Source organism: Aythya ferina (assembly GCF_964211825.1).
Source record: "Aythya ferina genome assembly, chromosome: 14".
Lineage (NCBI taxonomy): Eukaryota > Metazoa > Chordata > Aves > Anseriformes > Anatidae > Aythya > Aythya ferina.
The window spans coordinates 14,007,821-14,027,776 of NC_140312.1; the positions used below are offsets into that span (position 1 = coordinate 14,007,821).

At 45.3% G+C, this 19,956-nt stretch overlaps 1 protein-coding gene across 15 annotated transcripts in view; it reads right to left on the reverse strand.

Moving 5' to 3' along the window:
* Positions 1-4,067: 4,067 nt before the first annotated feature.
* The window catches only part of KCNIP1 (potassium voltage-gated channel interacting protein 1), a gene marked incomplete at its 5' end in the record, with an annotated part of 373,601 nt that continues 357,712 nt past the window's right edge, over positions 4,068-19,956 (reverse strand). For all 15 annotated transcript variants that reach the window (XM_084535742.1, XM_084535738.1, XM_084535741.1 and 12 more), the window contains 6 exons: positions 4,068-8,578; positions 10,408-10,470; positions 11,041-11,145; positions 12,140-12,247; positions 14,400-14,470; positions 16,633-16,702. In XM_084535742.1, the coding sequence (XP_084391868.1) occupies positions 8,531-8,578; positions 10,408-10,470; positions 11,041-11,145; positions 12,140-12,247; positions 14,400-14,470; positions 16,633-16,702 (465 nt within the window). In that variant the 3' untranslated portion in view covers positions 4,068-8,530. The remainder of the gene's footprint in view (positions 8,579-10,407; positions 10,471-11,040; positions 11,146-12,139; positions 12,248-14,399; positions 14,471-16,632; positions 16,703-19,956) is intronic.

Consider the following 19,956-nt stretch of genomic DNA (forward strand, 5'->3'; position numbering starts at 1 on the left):
CTGCACAGGGGCTGTGGGGGAGCTGCCGGGCTGCCTCTCCTTGCAAACAAGGAAGAAACCCGCAGAGCCAGGGCCCAGGTGCCCATGTATCAGTGCACTAAAAATACCTCCAGAGCGAAACCATAGGAGACCAGCCAGACAACATCTATTTCTCCCCTTTGCCAAGTGTTAAAAAAAGACAAAGGAGAAAAATCCCAGCCCGGGAACAGGTCGGGCCAGCTTTGCCACATTGCTGCGCTCTCCCTGCTCTCTAACACATAGAAGGGGTTTTGTCTACCCCTGCCAGACCTCAGCAGCACCCTGAGGCACCTCCAGCCCCTGCCCTGGGCAATCTTTAGCCCGCTGCCATTCACTTTTAGGGCATCTCCTGCTCCAGGGCCTTGTCCCTAGGGGAAGGAGCAGCTATGCCAAAGATACGCTCATTTCCCAGCTCTGCCCAAATTACCTCCCCAGCTGTGTGGCTGTTCTCAGCTCCTGCACAAACACTGGCACGAGGCAGTGCTTCCCAGCCTTATCTGAGAACACGGCGTCATCAGAGGACTTCCCGGGGCAGGAGTTTCACACTCAAATATGGCAATTCTCTCTGTGGGGCCAGGGGGTACCCTCCCCAATGGGAAATTTCCTGCCAGAGGCCCCCACCACAGTCCCTGCACTAACGGGGCTAGACGGACTTCTACAAGACGAAAGGGAAGAATTAAACAGAACAGGCTGGGAATAATGGCATCCACTGAGAACCTGAAGAATCTCAGTTCATTTTCTGCCTCCTGGGGGTGCTCTGCCCACAGGCTTGGAGCCATTCAGAGGAAGGAATGGAATCCTGAATCTTGCTGTTAAAGCCCTGTCACTCTGCATAAAACAGTTTGAGCTCCAGTGGTTAAGTATAAAAGAGGAAGGACAAGAGTGACACCCCTGCATGGCTGCTGGGACACCTGCCTGGAAGCTGACGGTCTCCATCTGCTGCCTCCGTGCCAAGTCCGGGGCAGAGCTGAGCCCAGCAGCCCCCTGCAGCATCAAGGCACATTAAAACACAAACCACAAAGGGATTTCAAGCTGACCCCATGTGAAACACCATGGGACCTGAGGATCTCACATACAACAGGCAGTTTGGTCCCACTGTAGCCAAGGTACGAACCCAAGGAAAGGACTTCAATACATGACTTTTAGATACAAAAATACCCTAATGGGACTGTAATGCCTATAGTTAGCAAAGTACAAAGGAAATGTGCTGTAAAAGAGGGGGATTCATGCCACCTGGCACTGCTACTCAGATGCGTCCTGATCCCCACACTTCCACTCATCGAAGAGCTACCTGCAAACACAGTAGGACGAACACCCACTGGTGCTACTGCAGCATGAATGGGAATGACTCCTTCGGCTCATGCTGGATTTGGATACTGTCAGTGAGTTTCAGAGCTGCCTTGGGGAGGAGGAGGATGCTTGAACTAGAGCTAGACAGGTCTCCTAACATCCATGTCTACAAAGAACTGGCCACTCCCAGCCAAGCAGCAGGGGTAGGTCCACTGCGAGATCTCTGATCAGCTAAAACGTGCAGGATTGCTGCTTATGCGCTTCCCCTGCCTAATCCCATACAGAGCACACCTGGTGAGGCAAAAGGACACCACATGTTAAATAATTTCCTCGAGATTCTTAAAAATTGATATTCCCTACACTTAAAGATGAGACTAAAATGCAAATATAGCTAAGGACCACTTTATTAAAAAAAAAAAAAAAAACAAAAAAAACAAAAAAAAAAAAACACAAACAAACAAACACGCTAAGTAACAACCCCAGCGTATTACACAGACCTGTTGCTTTTTTAGCTAGTTCCCAAGACCAGTTGTCAAAGGAGTTTCTGTATGGAAGCGGTTCATGCAGCACTGTGACACCTGACATCTCCTGCCCCTCACACAGCTAACGCAGCCCATGCTGGAACCCACGTCACCGGGAGGCACCCAGTGACACCTAGCGATCCCCTGAGCTCGGCAGCCAGTGAACATCACTGCGCACACGGACAGCCTCCTCGGCATATCGCTGCCTTGCTGAGGTCAGGCCCTGTCTCCTGAAATCCAGCCATTATTTTCTGCTTAAGCACGAAGTTAGTTATTTAAGCAGAGCTCTGAATCATGGTGAAGGTAACTCACTGTTACAGAAACCAAAGCTGTTCCCACAGCTGACAGCGCACGGGCTGAGTACCACTGACCGGGCACCGAACGTGTTAGTGCTGAGAATGGCCAGAACGGTTACTGGGACATCGCTGGTCAGCTACGCTGGCACCAGGGCCTATGCTATGAGGAGCCATGAGCACTACTAAAAATTATAATGGTAATATTGCAAAAAAGCAGCAGATGATTTAGAGCAAACTACAGGTGTCTCAGTTCCATAATAGCCTTAATATTCTTTTTCAAATTAAAATTCAGAGCAGTAAACAAATATACAGACACAATATGCTTGGATTCATTAAATATGAATGTGGGTGAAGGATCTAGACCTTGTGGATGTACAGAGCTCTCTTAAACCTGCCTTCCACCCCACCAACAACTTTGAAAAAATTTTTGCAAGCTATTTCACGACTTGGTTATTTTAGGGGCTGACTATGTGGCTGACAGTTCTTCGATAGCAATTGGGCTTATATGAACAAAAGAGCCCCATAGGGAGGTGACCGTGCCTGGTCCCCTCCACCTAAATTACCCAGCCCACGCTCCTGATTGCGAGAAGCACGCTTAGGAGACAGAACCCAAAGGGAAGCTGCCAGCTGGATACCCACACACACTGTTCCTGCACTGCACAGACCAGGCTGACCACCACAGGGCCACGTAAGGATGTGCCACTGCAGCTGGCCTCAGTGTTGTCATCTGGAAAGGAGCAATCACGAGGCTTCAGCTGACACCTCATTTCGCTGCACTACAGCAGTGATTTATAAACACATCCATCCTTGGCAGACCTTTCGTGGTTGAAGGCTGCCATGTTAGCCTGATGATTTAAATCCATTCAGGATCTAATATCACTATTACTGCTACCTTACCAATTTGTTTCTTCTTTAACTGCAGTTTATTTCTCTTTGATTAGCGTCACAAAGACAAGAAGTAGCTTTGTCTTCAAATTTGTCTAGTCATTTCCACTTGTTTTTAGTACCGTTTACTTAAAGACCTTCTTACGCGCTCCCTTCAGGCAGGACGTTAACAAGCTGCCCTCTTCCCAGCGGGAGTGCTCAGCACCACTTAGGCTTGGAGCTCTCACACTTCGTGCCAGATATTTGGCTTTAGTGATGATGATGCTCTGGGATTATTTCCCTCAAGGCAACTTGTTCAATTAAATCTAGGTGCAGACCAACAGGTACCTGCTATCTCCGCGCTGTCAGTCACTTCACACTCCAGCACAGGGACAAGCCTCACTCCCTCCAGCACGCCGCATGGTTTCTCTATGCGTTCCTGTCTCAGATGCAGTTTCTGGCCTGAAACACAAGAGGACCTGGTGGCCACTGACTTCTGCTTGTGCAGAGAAGTAGCTCTTAATGCACCACCAAGGACAGGCCTCCTTCCTTTCCAGCTTTGCTGGGCCTGCACAGATGAGCAAAGGTTACAGAATTAATCTCACAATAAGCAAAAGTTCACATCAACTTCAAAAGCAACTATGTTCATAGGCTGAGATGCAGCACATGCCTCAGCCTCACCCAACCACACCCTGAGGGAAGTTCCCAGAGATGCTGTGGGGACCGCACTCATGGTCAGAGCATATCCACTTGAGCAAATCTGATGCTGAAAAATGAACGAAAAGCATACGCACGTGCCTTGGAGCCAAACCATGCTTGGTCTAGCAGCAGCTGGGTGCAGTTGGATGCTACGGAGAGGTGCTGAATTAGAGCTTCAACAGCACGAAGTCAGGTTTGGCATTTCCCACAGGAACGGCCGTCTCCTCCAGTGGGCTGATGCCTCTGAGGGTGCCTCCAAGGGCAGCAGTGGCTGTCCCCAGGCTGCTCCCTGCCTGCGCGGCCGAGAGCTGGCTGGGGTGAGCGGCTGGTGGGGCAATGCTGACGCCAACCTGTTCAGGCACTGGAGTGACACCAAGACCAGGTTTCACACAGACAGCTTTATTTTCACATTTCTGCATGTATGCAAGACAATGTTCGTTGTCTTGGGATGTGCTGGTGGATATGCTGTACCCTATATAATGGAGCTTTGCAAGTTTTTATATATGTATATATATACACATATATATAGTCTAGCAAAATTTCTTCTGCATTTCTCCGTGTGCCAGAATGGATGTTTTCAACAAACCAGAGATAAAGGGACACTGACAGGTTTTATCTTTTCTCATCTCTAAAACAGTGCTCGTGTTTTCTTCAGCTTAATTACCTGTCATCTGCATGTACTTGAGAAAAAATGTTGAAGAGAAAAGAGATGTCTATAAGATTTCAATTTTTACTACTCCAAAATACTATCAGTGATGCAGGTAGAACATCTTTGAACTCTTATTTACAAGGGCCAGACTATCAGACAGGTGTATGCAACTGCACCAAATATAAGAGTGTCCCCGAACCCGTGATGGAAATAAATCAGTAGCATGTAAATGTTACAGCAGAGTTCAGCAATTTAACAGGCTCTATGCAGCTAGGTATGTTTACAACAGAGTCTTGCTTTTAAAGATTCGGCTGTACATTTTTAACCTGACAGTGTCCCTTAAGAGAAAAATACATACTGGGCTTACAAAAGGACACCCTCCTACAGATATTTTCTTTTTATTATTAAAAGCAACATTTTTAAAACCATTCAACAAAATTTAATACAAACTGCCATCAGATAACAGCATTTGTAAGAGTGAAGCTATGCGCTGCTGCTCCATTAACATGGCTTTAGTTAGCACAAATTGTATTATCTGCACTTTTCCTTAAGTCTTTCACGGCACTTCCATGGAAAAGAAAAAAGGTCGTGAGGCTGCTGCTGCTGTCTTACCGGAGACCATGCGCGGACACGAAGATGTTTGTTCTCGCCGTGTCGCAGCCAGGCAATGCCAAAGTTCTGCCCACAGCGCCTGAACCTTGGGATATCCGCGCCCGCAGGTCAATAGCTCGACTCGCAGTTGTGCACAACATTGCAATGCATTCAAAGTAACAAGGAAACGAACACTGACAGTAACAGACGTGGTACATTGGGTATTTTCTTTTTCTTTTTGCATTATCATTAATCACAGTCCTATTTTCAACAGATTGTTGCCAAAAATGCATGTTAGAAAGGCTTTTCTAGAAAACGCTGGCAAGAAAATGCGGATTAATGCTTGTAACTAGTGAAACGGTCAGACTTACAACTCAGACATTATTTAAACATTCACAATTTTGAGAAAATTTGCACAGCTGATAGCACTGACAGATAGTCTAACTGTAACTTAGAAGCCAGCATAGCAACTACCTTCCACGTGCTGGCAGTAGGATTTATGATGGCATGAGATTAGCATAGCGTACTATGTTTTATTTAGAAAGCTGTAGTACTAAGTATTTGCCATAAATATTGCAAGCCCCATTTATGAGTGACGGGAGGCTTTGCAAGTTTACAAACTAACGTTTACCAAGAACATAAAAAGCAAACCCAAAGACATTTCCATGCAGAGTACGACTCTCTCACAGTCACTGGATCTCTGTCATCTGCTGGCTGGAGCACACGTGCCATGTACATAGATGCTGCTCACGGAAAACCCAGCGGCTTTCTGGGCACTGATGCACACAAGTCTCTGGCTTGAATGAGTGGGATCGTAGACAAACACAGGATAATAACTGGTTTCACAAAGGCAATGACTGTCACAGCCAGAATTTACAATTAGAGCTATGTGAAATGCTGCTGTGGTACTTGACAAATCCTTCCAGCTCAGCTACAGCAGACTCCAAGGGGAGCAGAGAGGTAGCAATCCAGGCCCCAACACCGGGTATGTGCAGGCAGGCCCTGGGCTCCTGCAGGACCACAACTGAAGCTGGTTATGCCTCAGGGGCACAATCAGGGCCGTGGCTTTCAGCATCTCCCTCTGTCTAGCACAGCCCCATCGTTACTGGGAACCGCAGACAGCCACAGCTGAGCAGAAGAGGAGATACCACGACCAATGGTCACTACCAGTACCCTGGATTCAGCAAATTCATCAGAGTGATTAAGGAAATTAATTTAACCCCAAGGGACCACAGTATCACACCACTAACCATGTTTCTGTTCTTTTGAGAAGGGCATGGTCAAATTCTGGCAATGTTTCAGGCTACACATGAGCACACCTGGGGCATCACTGCGAGAGGAGAAAGGCACTGCGCTAGCTCGATACAAATGCTTTTTTTTTTTTTTCTTTTGACCAATGAAGTTACCTGCTTAGACTGACAACAGACAGATGGAGGAAAAAAAGCAGGTTACTTATTAGATCAAATCGTGTCACTCTCTCAAGTGATTGCAAGAAGAATCGTGAAGGAACAGTGTAAGTGTTGTGCATTACTTCAGCTATAACCGATGTCTTTATCAAGTGCCTATTAAATAAAAACCAAACAGACAACACTGCATAACTAGAGGACAAGGCTACTCTCACAACACTGCATCGCTTATGTGAATCCCAGCACACTACTGGAGCTGCTACTGGAGCTTCTGCGCTCCACATCCTTGCTAGGAGTGGATGGTATTGGCATGAAGGCAATAAACACGACAGACGGAGGTGCCATATCCCTGTGTGCACGTAGCTTCTCCCAGACGAACACCACTTTCGATGACCGCTGGTAACTCAGTGGAATATAGTGAAGGACCACATAGAAGCATATGCAGAAGCACAGTAACGGGAAAATGTCCCATCTTGAGGAATAAGCATAGTATTACGCTAGTACCGATCAGATCCTACTTCTATAATCAGGAATATTTCAATAGATTAATTTTTTTATAAAACATAGGGCTACAGAAATTAGGCATTCTATATATTGTGTTATAAAAAGCTTCCACTTACATAATATTTAAAATATATCTTCAGTGCCAACAGTATAATTGTAATATAGTATCTGATATAATAAAAATATATGCTTACTGGACAGGAGCAATGTTGGACTATGGCAGGGGATTCTCTTTTGTGTGTGGTTCGAGCAGCTGGCAAAGATGTTCGCTCCTTCCCTTCATTTCTCAACCACCAGCTGCCTGGAAACTGCGACAGCACTCTGGTGTGTTACCTTTCTAAGAGTCCTTTGCAAATCAGGCTCTGACATGCTCCTCAGCTGAGGATCTACCGGGCACAATCCAACCTTGGTATAAATCCATTACTTGATTTTTTCTGTTTTACTATTGGAAAAACAAACAAGCCCCAACCCAATGCTCTACATAGCATTAGTACAAGTCCTGTTTCCTTACAAGTCATGCAATTGCCTTGTAAGATAAAGATTTTGATAAAGAAGGTATTAAATTAACCCCAGGGACACGTGGGCCGGGCAGATGATTCTGACACTAATGTCAACCAAGTAACCCCAACTAATCTTACAGGGCACTTTGCGGATGCCAAGGTCCTTAAGTGGAAAAACAGCTGCCTCACCTAGGCTTTCTTCTGCCCTAAGTAGAACTGGAAAGCTTAAATAAATCCATAAAGTGAAGAACACTTTTCTTTAACATCTAATGTAAAAATACAAGCATTCAAATGAGGCATCTAGGAAGCATGTGCCTAAATACAGCCAAAGGACCACCACATGGTGCTGCTGAGACGCACACTGGAGAATCACTTGGTGTCCCACTGTGTGCTGGGACTGCAGAGGGTGACTGGGACCAGAGAAGGTATTTGTCTTCCTGTACCAGCCCTTTTAAACCTGCCTGATCTTGCAAGAACTTACCATCACTGAACAGAAGTTGTTCTGTAGTTTGAAATTTACGTACAACACATTTTGCTCCTTTCTGGCTAACCCTGGCATGAAGTTCCTCTAGTTAATGTGTTCAGGAATAACCACCAAACTCAGCATGGTGGCACCAGTGCATGTGAGAAGAGAAGCAGGATCTCTGCAGAAATGGGGACACTGGCTACATGGGCTGTCTGTTAACGTCCTATGTACATTTACTGTTCATTTCTACAGATTGCCCTGGTAGATTTGATTTTTTTTTTTTTTGTCAAAGCAGATTAACGGCAAGGCATTCATAAGACATTTTGCCGTGTGGTAGTATGGACTGAGCTTTTCACTTGTAATAGATGACTGAGTAAGCTATCAACATGTGCTATCATATGTAATCAAGCTTGCTAGATTAAAGCAGGACTTGTGGCTAGCAAACAGAAGGGTGTATATTACTCATAGAACTTCGAGTAGCAGCTCTCTCTTGTCAGGTTTTATTAAAGTATTTGCATGCTTCCAAAATGAAATAGAGGTCCACCGACGTCTCTTGGGGAGGAGAGATGGGATCAGTTGCAATTGGTTGCCATTTGGTTGGAGATGTCATACAAAATCCTCACACACTGGCTGAATCGACCATGGCTGAACTGTAAAAAGCTTTCACCCAGAAAGGTCTTTGTTACACACACAGTCTCTGACTCCTCCAGCGCTCTCCAGACACGGCTACATCACATTCTCAAAGAGCTGTAGGGATCGCATGATATTGTCATCCTAAAAGCAATGAGAAGACATTTTCAGCACTGATGAGCACAACTCCTACCTGGGCATGGCACAGGAGGGGCTCTGCGGGTGCTACTGCAGCAAGGCTTGCTTCTGCAAGCTCATCCTCGATGAGTTTAAATTGAGTCAGTAGTTGAGTCAGTAGTTGAGTCAGCAGAACAGTCCTCTCTTACTTTGGCACCTTAGCTGGTTTGAGGCATGCAAGCACAGACTTTTCTCATAAGCTTGGCTTTCAGCACGGGCTGTGCCTTACTGAAGGGAGCCAGACACCAGCATCAAAGCTGGTGACTGTACAGAGCCCTCAGACATCGGTGCCACTGCACTGCACCAATCCGGAATATGAAGATGTGTACTTAGCTTAATATGCTTCAAAAGCCCAAATGAAATTGCAGCTTTTGAACTGCTAAGCAAGCTGCCCTGAAGGGCCGCTTCCTCCCAGAAACACTACCAGCTCAAAACCAGAGCACGGGAAATCCCAGCCTCTCTGAGGTTTGTAGATCCAAATGAGAGAGCTGGAGACACACTAGGGAAATACCAGATTGCTTTTCATGGAGCCCTGAAATTCTACTTTGAGGTAACAACCACAGTAATATTCAAAAACAATGACTTTTTTCCCCAGGAACTGTGATTCCAGAAGTTAGAACAACTGCTTGCCTGTACCACAAAACCAATTTCCCAAACTCTAACTGCTCAAGGCGAAGTGAAGCTGCTTCTACATCGAGACCACTGATCACACATTGAAGACAAATAATGAATATGAAGAACAAACCACAACACAAATGCTCAAATTAAAGATGAGGCCAAAAATAAACTAAACAACCCCCCCAACAAAATGAGACTTGCATTATGCTTCTGCTACCAAGGATCTGGCCCCTGACATCCCCTCTTGAGAGAGCCCTGCATGCTGCCAGAGCCAGACTTCATGCAGGACGGGTGGGAAGCCAGCCTGGCAACCTGGGGTGAGCATTCACACTGCTCAGGTACAGAGCTCACGTCTGACTGCAGAGCAAGAAAAATTCTCCTGGGAAAGTAAAATGCACAGGAGGGCCGGTATGCAATTACTTGCACCAATGTAAACTTGCTAAACCATTATTGTACTCATTAAATAGAAGATATATCTCTGATCAAACATTCACACAGTTAATTACAGTCTAAAACAACAGACACTTGGGCAATCGCATGTTAATGCGGATGCTTGTTTTTGTGCCAGTGCTAACAATACCAGCCAATATTTATCACAGCCAACATAATGTATGGAATTTGCAAGAGAAAGCTCATTCCCAAAACAGAAAAAAACCCTACTGCTATGATGATAGCATTTGCTTTTAATGTTTGACCTTGAAAATATCAACTAGTTTCTTAAGTCAATGCTATAATTACAAGGTTTTTAGAGACGCTGGACTCTCAACAGTTCCAGCAACACAGTACCTGATGACAACATGCAAGGGCAGCATGCTCAGACTATGCCAGCCTCTTATAAATAAATAAAAAAAGAAAAATACTGAGGAAGGTTGAGGGCACCATGAGCTTTCTCAAGAGTTATGTACTTGTCACAGAATCAGGTACTGCTTTTATTTCCCTGAGTGAATTGCACTGGCTACCAGCACTGGACCTTTCCTGCAGTCAGTCCAACCCTCTTCCCTGATCAGTTGCTTGCTTCACAAGGCACCACCGATCTTAAAAATGTTTCTTATTTTTCTCAGAGAGCAAAAGAAACCCAGGATCTTGAGCAACATCTCCTTCAAATGGAGTTTGTCCAAAGTGAAAACAAACACTGGCATGAGCTAGACCTTTCATCGCAGTTAGAATTTTGTCCTTACCTCCTGACACGATTCAATAAACTCATCTAAAGTTACAACACCATCTTTGTTTTTATCCATTTTCTGCAAAATAAGAACAAACATTTTTTGTTTTGACAGATAACACTGCAGTGTTACATACAATAACATTTGATGCAACTGGAATAAATCTAGGGCCCTTGACAAGCCTAGATTACAGACTCAGTGTCACTGGTTAAATTTGCTGACAGCTAAGGACTTGTTTACTCTGGTACTTGGAGAACTTTTGAGGACATCACCACCTATTCCCTCCTTAACATATGCAGCAACCTCTGCCCATATTACATCATTTATTTCTTCATAGCCTCGCTAACCAGCACCCATATCCCTGTCTCTCTTTACGTGCAGCTGAGAGAAGAAACAAAAGGACTATGATGTGCAGAGGCTCCAGACTTGCTGGATTCATTATATCCCACTGCAAAGGGCTGGGTTAAGACAACTGGACACCTTGGACTCTGGAATTCAGCAGACACTGAATTAGGCTGGAAAGCTGCTAGGGTTTGTTTTGGCACGCATAGTGGGGAACAGATATCAGCTTGGGACTAACCTTACTGTAAAGGAGATCAATGAAGAGCTCAAGAGTTAACAAATCATCATCAGAAATCAAGTAAGTACCTGGAAGAACACTTCTACGTGCTGCCTTGGAGCATCTTCCTTGAGCACTGGATACGTGTACTTTCCCATCATATCATAAATTGCCTTTACTATATCCATCATTTCCTGTAGTAGTGACATGACAGGAAAAGCACAACAGGAAAATTAGTAGAAATGAAAGCACATTTCTTTCTTTTACTGCCCTTTTCTTCAACCTCTCCTATTATGGAAAAGCACAGACCTCAAGCTCATAGCTGCTGTCACTCCCAAGAAGGCCTGTGCATGTGCATGCAGACAGATGCATCAACAGATATGAGTTAACCCCAAAACCAATATGAGTTAATCCCAAAACCAAGCACTGCAGCTTTGCCACAGCTGTGGCAGAGGCTCCTGCAGTGCCCAGTTCCCTGCTCTGGCTGGGCAGCACTGCAGGACATGTGCTGTGACATAGGAGCTCCTGGGGGTGGTCCTCAGCTGCGAGCGGCATGCTTGGTCCTGAGCACTGCAGCACCAACCCTGTCCCAAAGCCTCCCAGGAGGCCAGGGATCTTTGTGGCAGTCACTGGGACATTGGCTCTTCTCCATGCTTTACCCCAGCTGTGGCACGACTCAGTGACCAGCAGCAGGAACTGCAAATGCTCCAGGTACACAAAATGGTTTTGAGAAAATAGACCGAGATGTATTTGCAAAACATTCAGGTTTCCATGCTCAAAAACAAGGCTTCCCACTGTGGGAACAAGCAATACAAGACAAGAAAATAAAACCAGATAACACAGGATTTTGAAGCAGTGCTCTGGGAGAGCCCACATCATCCTCCCAGCACTGCCAGAAGCTCCTCATGCCCCAGGTACCTGCTGTCACCATCACCCTCCTCCCTTCAGAAAGGTTGCATTGCTCATAGATGCAAGCAAGATTTTGCTTACAAGGCAGTATAATACAGAAGAAGAAAAGAAACACACATCTAAAAAATCATGCAAAGCAAGATCACTGCGTTTTACTTAGGCACAGATACTCAAGTCCAGTCTCATATGCATTTAATTAGCTGCATGTAAAAGTAAACATGCAATGCAACAGAAATCAGCTCTTCAGAAATCAACCACACATGTGAGAAGCAGCCTTACCTCCTTGTTTATATAGCCATCCTTATTTATGTCGTACAGATTAAATGTCCACCTTAGCTTTTCATGAACTGTTCCTCGCAACAGAATGGACAGTGCCATCACAAAATCCTGGTTCAAGGCAGAGAGAGAAATTAGAATTTTTCTTAACATCCTTTTCTAACTCACCTTCTTCATAATGACAGTCAAAAGATGGATCTTTTTGGGATAGATGTATCCTCTGACTGAACTCAGTGCTCAATGGACACAGCACCACCCATAAGATGACCAGAGCAGTGTTAATAAACGTGTCTGAGGGGACTAGGAAAACCCCTAGAGTCCTCAATTACTCAGCTGCAGCCACTGTGAAGGCTGAGCTTATGACATGGATCAGGCAGCTGAGCAAGGCGCAGAGGGCAGGAAGACCTAAGAGGTGCTGCAGCCTTAAATCTCCCGAGCCCTGGGGCAAGGGATTTGGAAACAGTGAGGGCTTAAGAGAAGACCCAGCCCCAGTCAGGCAGACTGAGGTCCCAAGGTCCATCACAGCAGCGACTGCTTGGACTTGCCAGGAGCAGCACGGGATGCATGAAGCCAGGAGCTGGAACCGCTTCCTTGCTACCCATCCACATTTATCATCTCCAAACTCTAAATTCTGCACAGATGTAGGCGTGGCTGAGAACGTCTGATTTTTAAGAGCATCGCTAGATGCTCCAGTGCAATGCCCCTCCTAGCAATGCGCTGCTGCAGGAAGCAGCCGTGCAGACTGCTGCCTGCTGGTTAAACACAGCTGGATTCCAACTGCAGCAGCAGGAGCTGATGTTTTCTACCCCCTGCCCAAGCATGCTAGCAGTGTGGATGGGACAAAGGAGGAGGAAGATCCAGCAGCTTTTCTGTGCCCACCTTGAGAGGGATGGAAAGGTTCCAGGCTCCTCTGTAACGCAGGGAGCCTCGGGTTTTGTCCTCTGGCAAAATACAACAGATTTGACCAGATGCGATTCCCACCACTAATTGCTCAGCCTGGGATGCAGCATTTTAATTGTATTTTTCATTTACAGTGAAGTTATTGCTTCCAATAACTTTGATTTATTGTTTCTACTGCACAATGGCTCAGGCACCATAAGCAGCACCGCTACAGGGATTTATTAGTCGAGGAGGCAAGCTTCAAACTAAAACAACTGTACCACTCCTGGTACCTCATTTAACGTACCTAGTCCTCCCTATGTTACCTCTGTTGGCTCTGCATGGGGCAGTGCTCCACTTTGTTCCTTTTTACCAAGGCTCAGAGGAATTAAGATTTGCTGAACAATACAAAAGAAGGGGACAAAATGCTTATATTTGACAATCACTAAAGAGACAGGTTTGCCAGGAAGGAAAGCTCAGCACTTTTTTTTTTTTTAATACTTGCCTAAGAATTCTGCTGTGTCGTAGTCTATTTAGGTTTCTGGAAGTCTCTTACCGTTCTCCTGAGCAGCTGCCATATGCAAAACTCCCACTGCAGCCATCGCTACAGAGATGCACATATGCATGTGGCAACATTCCTGCTTTACATTTGATAAATGAAATAATTTCCTCAGTTGCACCTGGAAACTAATGAAGATCTTGGCTGTTTGGTGGCAAAAGCAGGACTGCTGATGATTTCCATTTTTATCATCTCAGTAAACTGCCTTCAAAACCACAAAGCTCATTCTTCACCAGTCTATGACTTAGCATCTCCCTCTGTTGCCACCTGCACCCCTACCACTAGGCGTCTGAGCTCTAAGGACAGCTATTTGTAGCCACAAGCCTTTTAGTTATGGGATGAATTAGGCTTTCCTTAGGAACCAGCTAGCTGAAAGCTTTGTTCAACATCTCAAATAAGCTTAAAAAATATGTAGTACCAGGAACATACCAACGTAACCCTGCAACGTATGGTAGCTGCAGAAAGCACAAGACTTACCGGCCTTTCTTTGACACCCACGTTATCTGTGCCACCCACTGGTCTCTCTCCATACAGGACCATTCTTGACCTATGTTTTGTCCAAAATACATCTCTGCACTTCCTCCCTGTAGGATTTCCTGTGGCACTGACTAACATGACCTGTATGCTTGTTCAGTAAATGGAAGCATGCAACACCCTCTGCACTAAAAGCCTTTATTAAACGGAATGAGATTTTTAAAAATCAGCTGGTTTCAGCCAGACCTCTGATGCATAGGAAATCCTACCAGCCTACAATGAAAAACAGATGGAGAAGCTAAAACACAAGGTGGAGAGGAGAGGCAAGAAAACAAAATGCACAACAGTTACCTCAAACTTCACTGAGCCATTTTGTGCAGTGTCAAACGCATTGAAGAGATAATGGGCATACATGCTAGCATCTGGAAAACACAAAGGGCACTGATCAGTACAACAGTTCATTCCTTATACTCTAATACTGTAAGCAACACTCGCAACCTCGTTTTCTTTCAGGATAAAAACAAACTGTATATTATTGCCAGATATTCTATGAGCTAGTAAGTATTAATACGGACTCGTGTATACCCTGCACCACCACACTTAAAACAGCTTTGGATGCAAAATCTTGTATTATGGTGGACGTGATCCGGATCACGGAGCTGTGCTTGAAAGAATCAGCAAAAACCAGCATGTAAGTGCATCTTGAGGCACATGTAGTACAAGCTTCAGCAGGAGAAGCAGGAACAGCACCAGAAGAGGGACTGAATCGTGTGTGCTTCCTTCCTCTGCCTTCTGCTTTGCCTGAAATACAGCAGAGGTCCCCAGGGACTGTCCAGCCCCAGCGGGATCTAGTTCCAGTAACACGAGTTTGGCCCACGGCTGTTAGAGACCAATCTCATCTGAGACTTCTTCGTCCTTTCCAATCTGAAGGTGATGGGTTCAGAAAATCTTTTCTATTGAGACGAAGAGCTCCTATGGCCACATGAAGGCCAGCTGCTACCCGGGGAAAGCAGTAATGGTATGCAGAAAAATAAAATCATGGTGTGACCTTAAGACCTTTACTGGCCTGTTCTCCGCAACTCACAGCACTCTGGGTTACTATAGACCACCTTTTGAAGAGGGAAGTAGCTGACATTAAATGCACATAATTATTTCCTTGCTATTTGAACAGCCTTAGAGCACAGCATCAGTCAAGCCCAAGTCTCCCCAGGCCGTGTATGGGTGCCTGTGGGAAGCCTGGTGCCCTGCACTATGCCTGCAGTCAGGTGGAATGACCCAGCACCTCCTTGCTCCCATCTCTACAAAATCATTAAATAATTCCACGTTATTCAAATCTGGGGAACTGTAAAAGTGTGCAGAAAACTTATATACTTAAGTTACTGTCATCCATAAAGATAGAATACCTCGGACTTGAGGGAAAAAAAAAAAAAAACAACTAGCTACTTCATTTTTAAGAGAAGGATTCAGAAATAAAATAGCTCTACCAGAAAAAGCACAGAATTATTAGTGGGACACTCCTACAAAATAAGTTTTATTAAGATAAACTGATTATATAAAATGCTAAACTAGAAGGCTTTTGTTTTGTTTTGTGCTTTTCAATAGCATATAACACACATTAAGAAATACCAGACCGCTGGTAACACCCAGTGACAGATTTGCAAAACCAAAAACCTGTCAAGAAGAGGAACAGGGTGTACCAGAAACATCACAGCCAGGATGACACTTTCTAGTAAGTCAGAGGTACTTCACTGTCTCTGGGATGCACAAGATAATCCATGCAAGCCATAAAAATGAAAGACAGTCTTTGAGAACTCTGATACCTCTGAATTTATAACACTGAGGTTTCACAAACCATAAGGGAGGGGTGGGGGGCTGCTCACCCATTGCTTATTTCATTCAGTTGGAGAACAATATCCCCACAGGCTGTAACCAGTTAGAAGAACATACAGATTCTTGACAGCTTTAAAAGGCAAGAACATATGTAATTTGTGCATTTTAATGCAATACTTCAATATTCCAGTGCACGAAGTGACCTTGCTTTAGTCACACTAACATCAGCAATGATCATTTCAAGTAGTGAGGTGTTCACACATCAACTAAGAACTGCACCAAAGATGTCAGGGAAGTTTTTATTAATTTGCAGGCCAAAATGAGGTCTGAAATCCTTCTATGCTAGCTAGTACACGCACAGCAGTCCAACAGCAGGGAAGCAGGAGCACACTGAGGGGAAGGCATATACCTTTCTCCTGCCCAGAAAGTCCGTACAGAAAACAGACTCAATCCCCAGTTTCCTTCTCAGAGTAGAGCGACTTAGTGGAGAATAAAGGGCTGACAACAACTAGCAATCTCTAAAGTGGGTTTGTCTATACTCTTGTGAAATAACTTTTCAAAGGGCCTAAAATTTTCTTCCACTGCTGTTTGTGTTTTTGTTTAAGATCCTGCAGACCTTAGGCTCAATTAACTTTTCTAGCACAGATTATCCGAAGTAGTTTTATTTCTAGCACAAAATAGTAGTTTTGCAGCCAGTTGGCCATAATGAATGTTAAGGCATGCTTCAATAAACCTCACAAAGTACTCTGCTTACCTCCATGAGGAAAAAACTGTGCATAGATCTGTTTGAATGTCTCTTCATTAACAACCCCACTAGGACATTCCTGTTGGAAAACCAAAACAAGAAAAAATAATAAAAAAAACCACCCCAGCTCTGTAAAGGTTCATTTGCAAAACTCTACAAGCCCAAAGAGAGCAATTACACAAATCGCATCCCCGTTCCCACAGTGCTCTGGATGCACAAGCTGTGCAGCTGAAGAAATTAAAATAATTCAGACTGCCATTTCATCTTAAGCATCTCATAGACTCGGTTCACCATTACCAACATTTTTAACAGTGTCTTCAGCAGTGTTTAGCTCCTGTTTTACAAGACAACCTGGAAAGGTAGCTCATGCCTTCTGTCACACGAAGCCCTCATCTAATAATTCTAAGTGATGTTACTGCCAGCTAACACTTCCCCATCCTTTGCCTCCACATAAATTAATTCATTAATCTTCAGCATAAGACTGTAGCCAGCTGCCCTGACACCAGCTCCATGGAGGCTAACAGCACATAACAGCAAGTTCTTGCAAAAAAGCTTACAAGTATAAGGCTTCAGAACATAACATTTTAACCTGTTTTTCCAGGCAACTCCAGTAAATTCAGGAACAAGTTTAGCTTGGTTACGTGCAAGTGAAGAAGACAACTGCAGCTTGGGGACCCAATTCCTGACCCCCCTGCTGTGCTGGTGCCAGCTCCACAGCTCGCCCAGGGCAAGGGACCCCACTCCTCCAAAACGCAGCTCTGAGCCTGCCCCGGCTGACCCCAGAGGAAGGTCTGGAACCTCAGCTGCCCCTTGGGAGCTGGCCCGATCAACCCCGTTTTTTTTTTTTTTTAAGGAGTCTGTCAACGAAAACCATGCCAAAACAGAGAGGGAAGTTTCCAGCCCTGTGGTTATGAACACAGCTGCTTTCTCCTTTGTTCGGCCACCTTGAGCCACTTCTCCAACTTTTACCCATCAACCAGTTTGAAAACTGAACCGGAGCAAAACGCCACCTCACCACGGCACCGAAACTTTGCAGAGCACAGGCTGATGGGCACAAAAAGAGACAGCTTTCTATTGCATTCAGAAACACCGCCTGGCACAGACATCCGGGCTCTGTCCCCATCTGCAGGTGTCTGATCCCGTTGGCAGCAAGTGCCACTGCTCAGCTGTGGCCAACATGTGCCCCAAAGAGCACGGACACGGCACCCTGGACTGCAGACCAGAGGCAGACAAGTGCTCGCTCCGGTAGCCTTACAAGTGGTTCTGTGTGGGATGAGCAAACTTAGGGAGTTTAAGAAAATCCCTTTGAATTGGTGGCACAGAAAGCTGGAAGAAGACTCAAGCCTCTGACTACTTATTCATGAATTCTTTTGATTATCTTTAAAGAACAGAAAGGACTTTGACAAGGAATTCTTCTGCCACAAAAAGCCTATAAAGGGAAAAATGTCTTTTTTTCAAGCCTCTGATCTGCCAGCATCACCTGCTGCTGCTGTGCATTCACTAACCAAGGAAAAGGACAGAATGAAGGAGAGAAATGGCTTTATCCTGCACAGTCCCAGAAGAGGAGCAGGGAGGGGTACCTTAGGCAACACCAGAGGCAACTCCTTACCCACACACAATCCATGCCTGTCTGAACTGGGGCAATTAGACTGGGTTCCTTCCCCCAGTTCAGAAGAGATCCTGATGTCTTTGACCTGCCATTTGGGTAGAAAGCCGTTACTGATTTGGGATTGATTTTAGCTAAATAAAGGTCAATTTGTTGCTTGAAAAGCCCTGAAGTTATCCTTCACTTGCTGCCCTTCCATCAGCTTGGTTCAAGCGTCGCACTGAACACCCAGACACTGCGGGCTTGCCCTCCTTGGGGCCGCCCTCCTCCAGCACCAGCGTGCAGGGCTTGCTCCAGAGCAAGGGGCTGAAAAGATCGACTGGGGCATCCACCACCAGGGGCTGCAGGACCTCAGCTTGTCTTTTGCACAGAAAACTAGCAAAACTTTCTAGTTTTGTTGTCATGAGACAGCATCCAGTCACGGGTAGAAGTTTCCCTCCTGACCACAGCAACGCTGAACCACCCCAAGGCTCACTCTGGGCCTCTGCCAAGCTTCAGGGGCCTGCACACGACACAGAGAGGCATTTCTTCCTCTCGTCTGGGTAATATGAATATAAAAATCGCCAAGAAATCGCCAAGAACTGCAGCCAACACCAGTGACCCATGAGCCCAAGCCTGAGGAGAGCAGGCAGGCTGCTGCGGGCCTTCTCCTCATGGCGGAGGGGCCTCTTGTAGCAGTTATCATCAGGCCCGATCACGATTTCTGAGTTTCCACCTGATCCTTACTGCTCCTGATGCTCCATCTGGAAGCCAAACAAACGCTCGCATCAAGCCTCCAGGAGTGCTGGGGAGAGGCAGTGCTGGCATTGATCACCCTGCTTAGCTCTGTGTAACTGGATTGCTTTCAGACACATATGCTAGTACCAATTCATTTGCACTTAATTGATCACAATTTTGTTTTGTAAGAGTCAAATAATGCTCAAGAGGCCTCATTAGTGCTACAGCACAACTTAATACAGCTGACTCAAAGGAAATCTCTCTTGTGAGAAGGAGCAGGTGAGCTCCGTGCCAGTTTAAATTCCACTGCAGACAGCAGAGGTTTACTCATTCAAGAAAAATTTCTTGGCAGTACAAAAAAGCACAATCCTTCAGTCTAGCATAAAGAAAGCCTTCCTTCGGCAGCAGTGGGTTAGATTTCAGATCTCTCATTTCCTTAACCTACGAATTCTAGCAAAATGCCTTGCACAAAATGTGAATGCTTTTTTTTCTTATATTGTTGTCAAGGGCAGAAAACCCCTGCATTTTCCAGAACCTAACGATTGAGCATTGGCACTGACAGCACAAGCCACGTATATGAATCTACCTTCTTAGACTTCTTTTAAAACCACAAAGGAGCTGAAACCACATTATGAGGAAAAAAAATCAAAGAAAAATGTACTTGTTGTACTTTCTTCTGCTGGAATCAGAAATTAACTTCATTGATTGTTTCCAAAGATGTGCAACGCAGCTGAGCAGGGATGATCAGCAGAGCTGAAGGGGGGCTAAGCATAACGTAACCTGCCCATCGGACTGCTCCTGCCTAACTCAGCCTGCGCGGGACAAGGAGTGCTCAGAGGGACGGCTTTTGCTGAACTGCAAGCATCAGTTACCTGCCCACAGCCTTTCCTGTGGTCAGCCTCCAGAATCCAGATTTGCATCTCTAAGCAAATAAACATCCCATATATTTATTCACCTTCCCATGCTCTCCCAGAGACATGGGTATACTTGGGAAATTACGAAAATGTCAG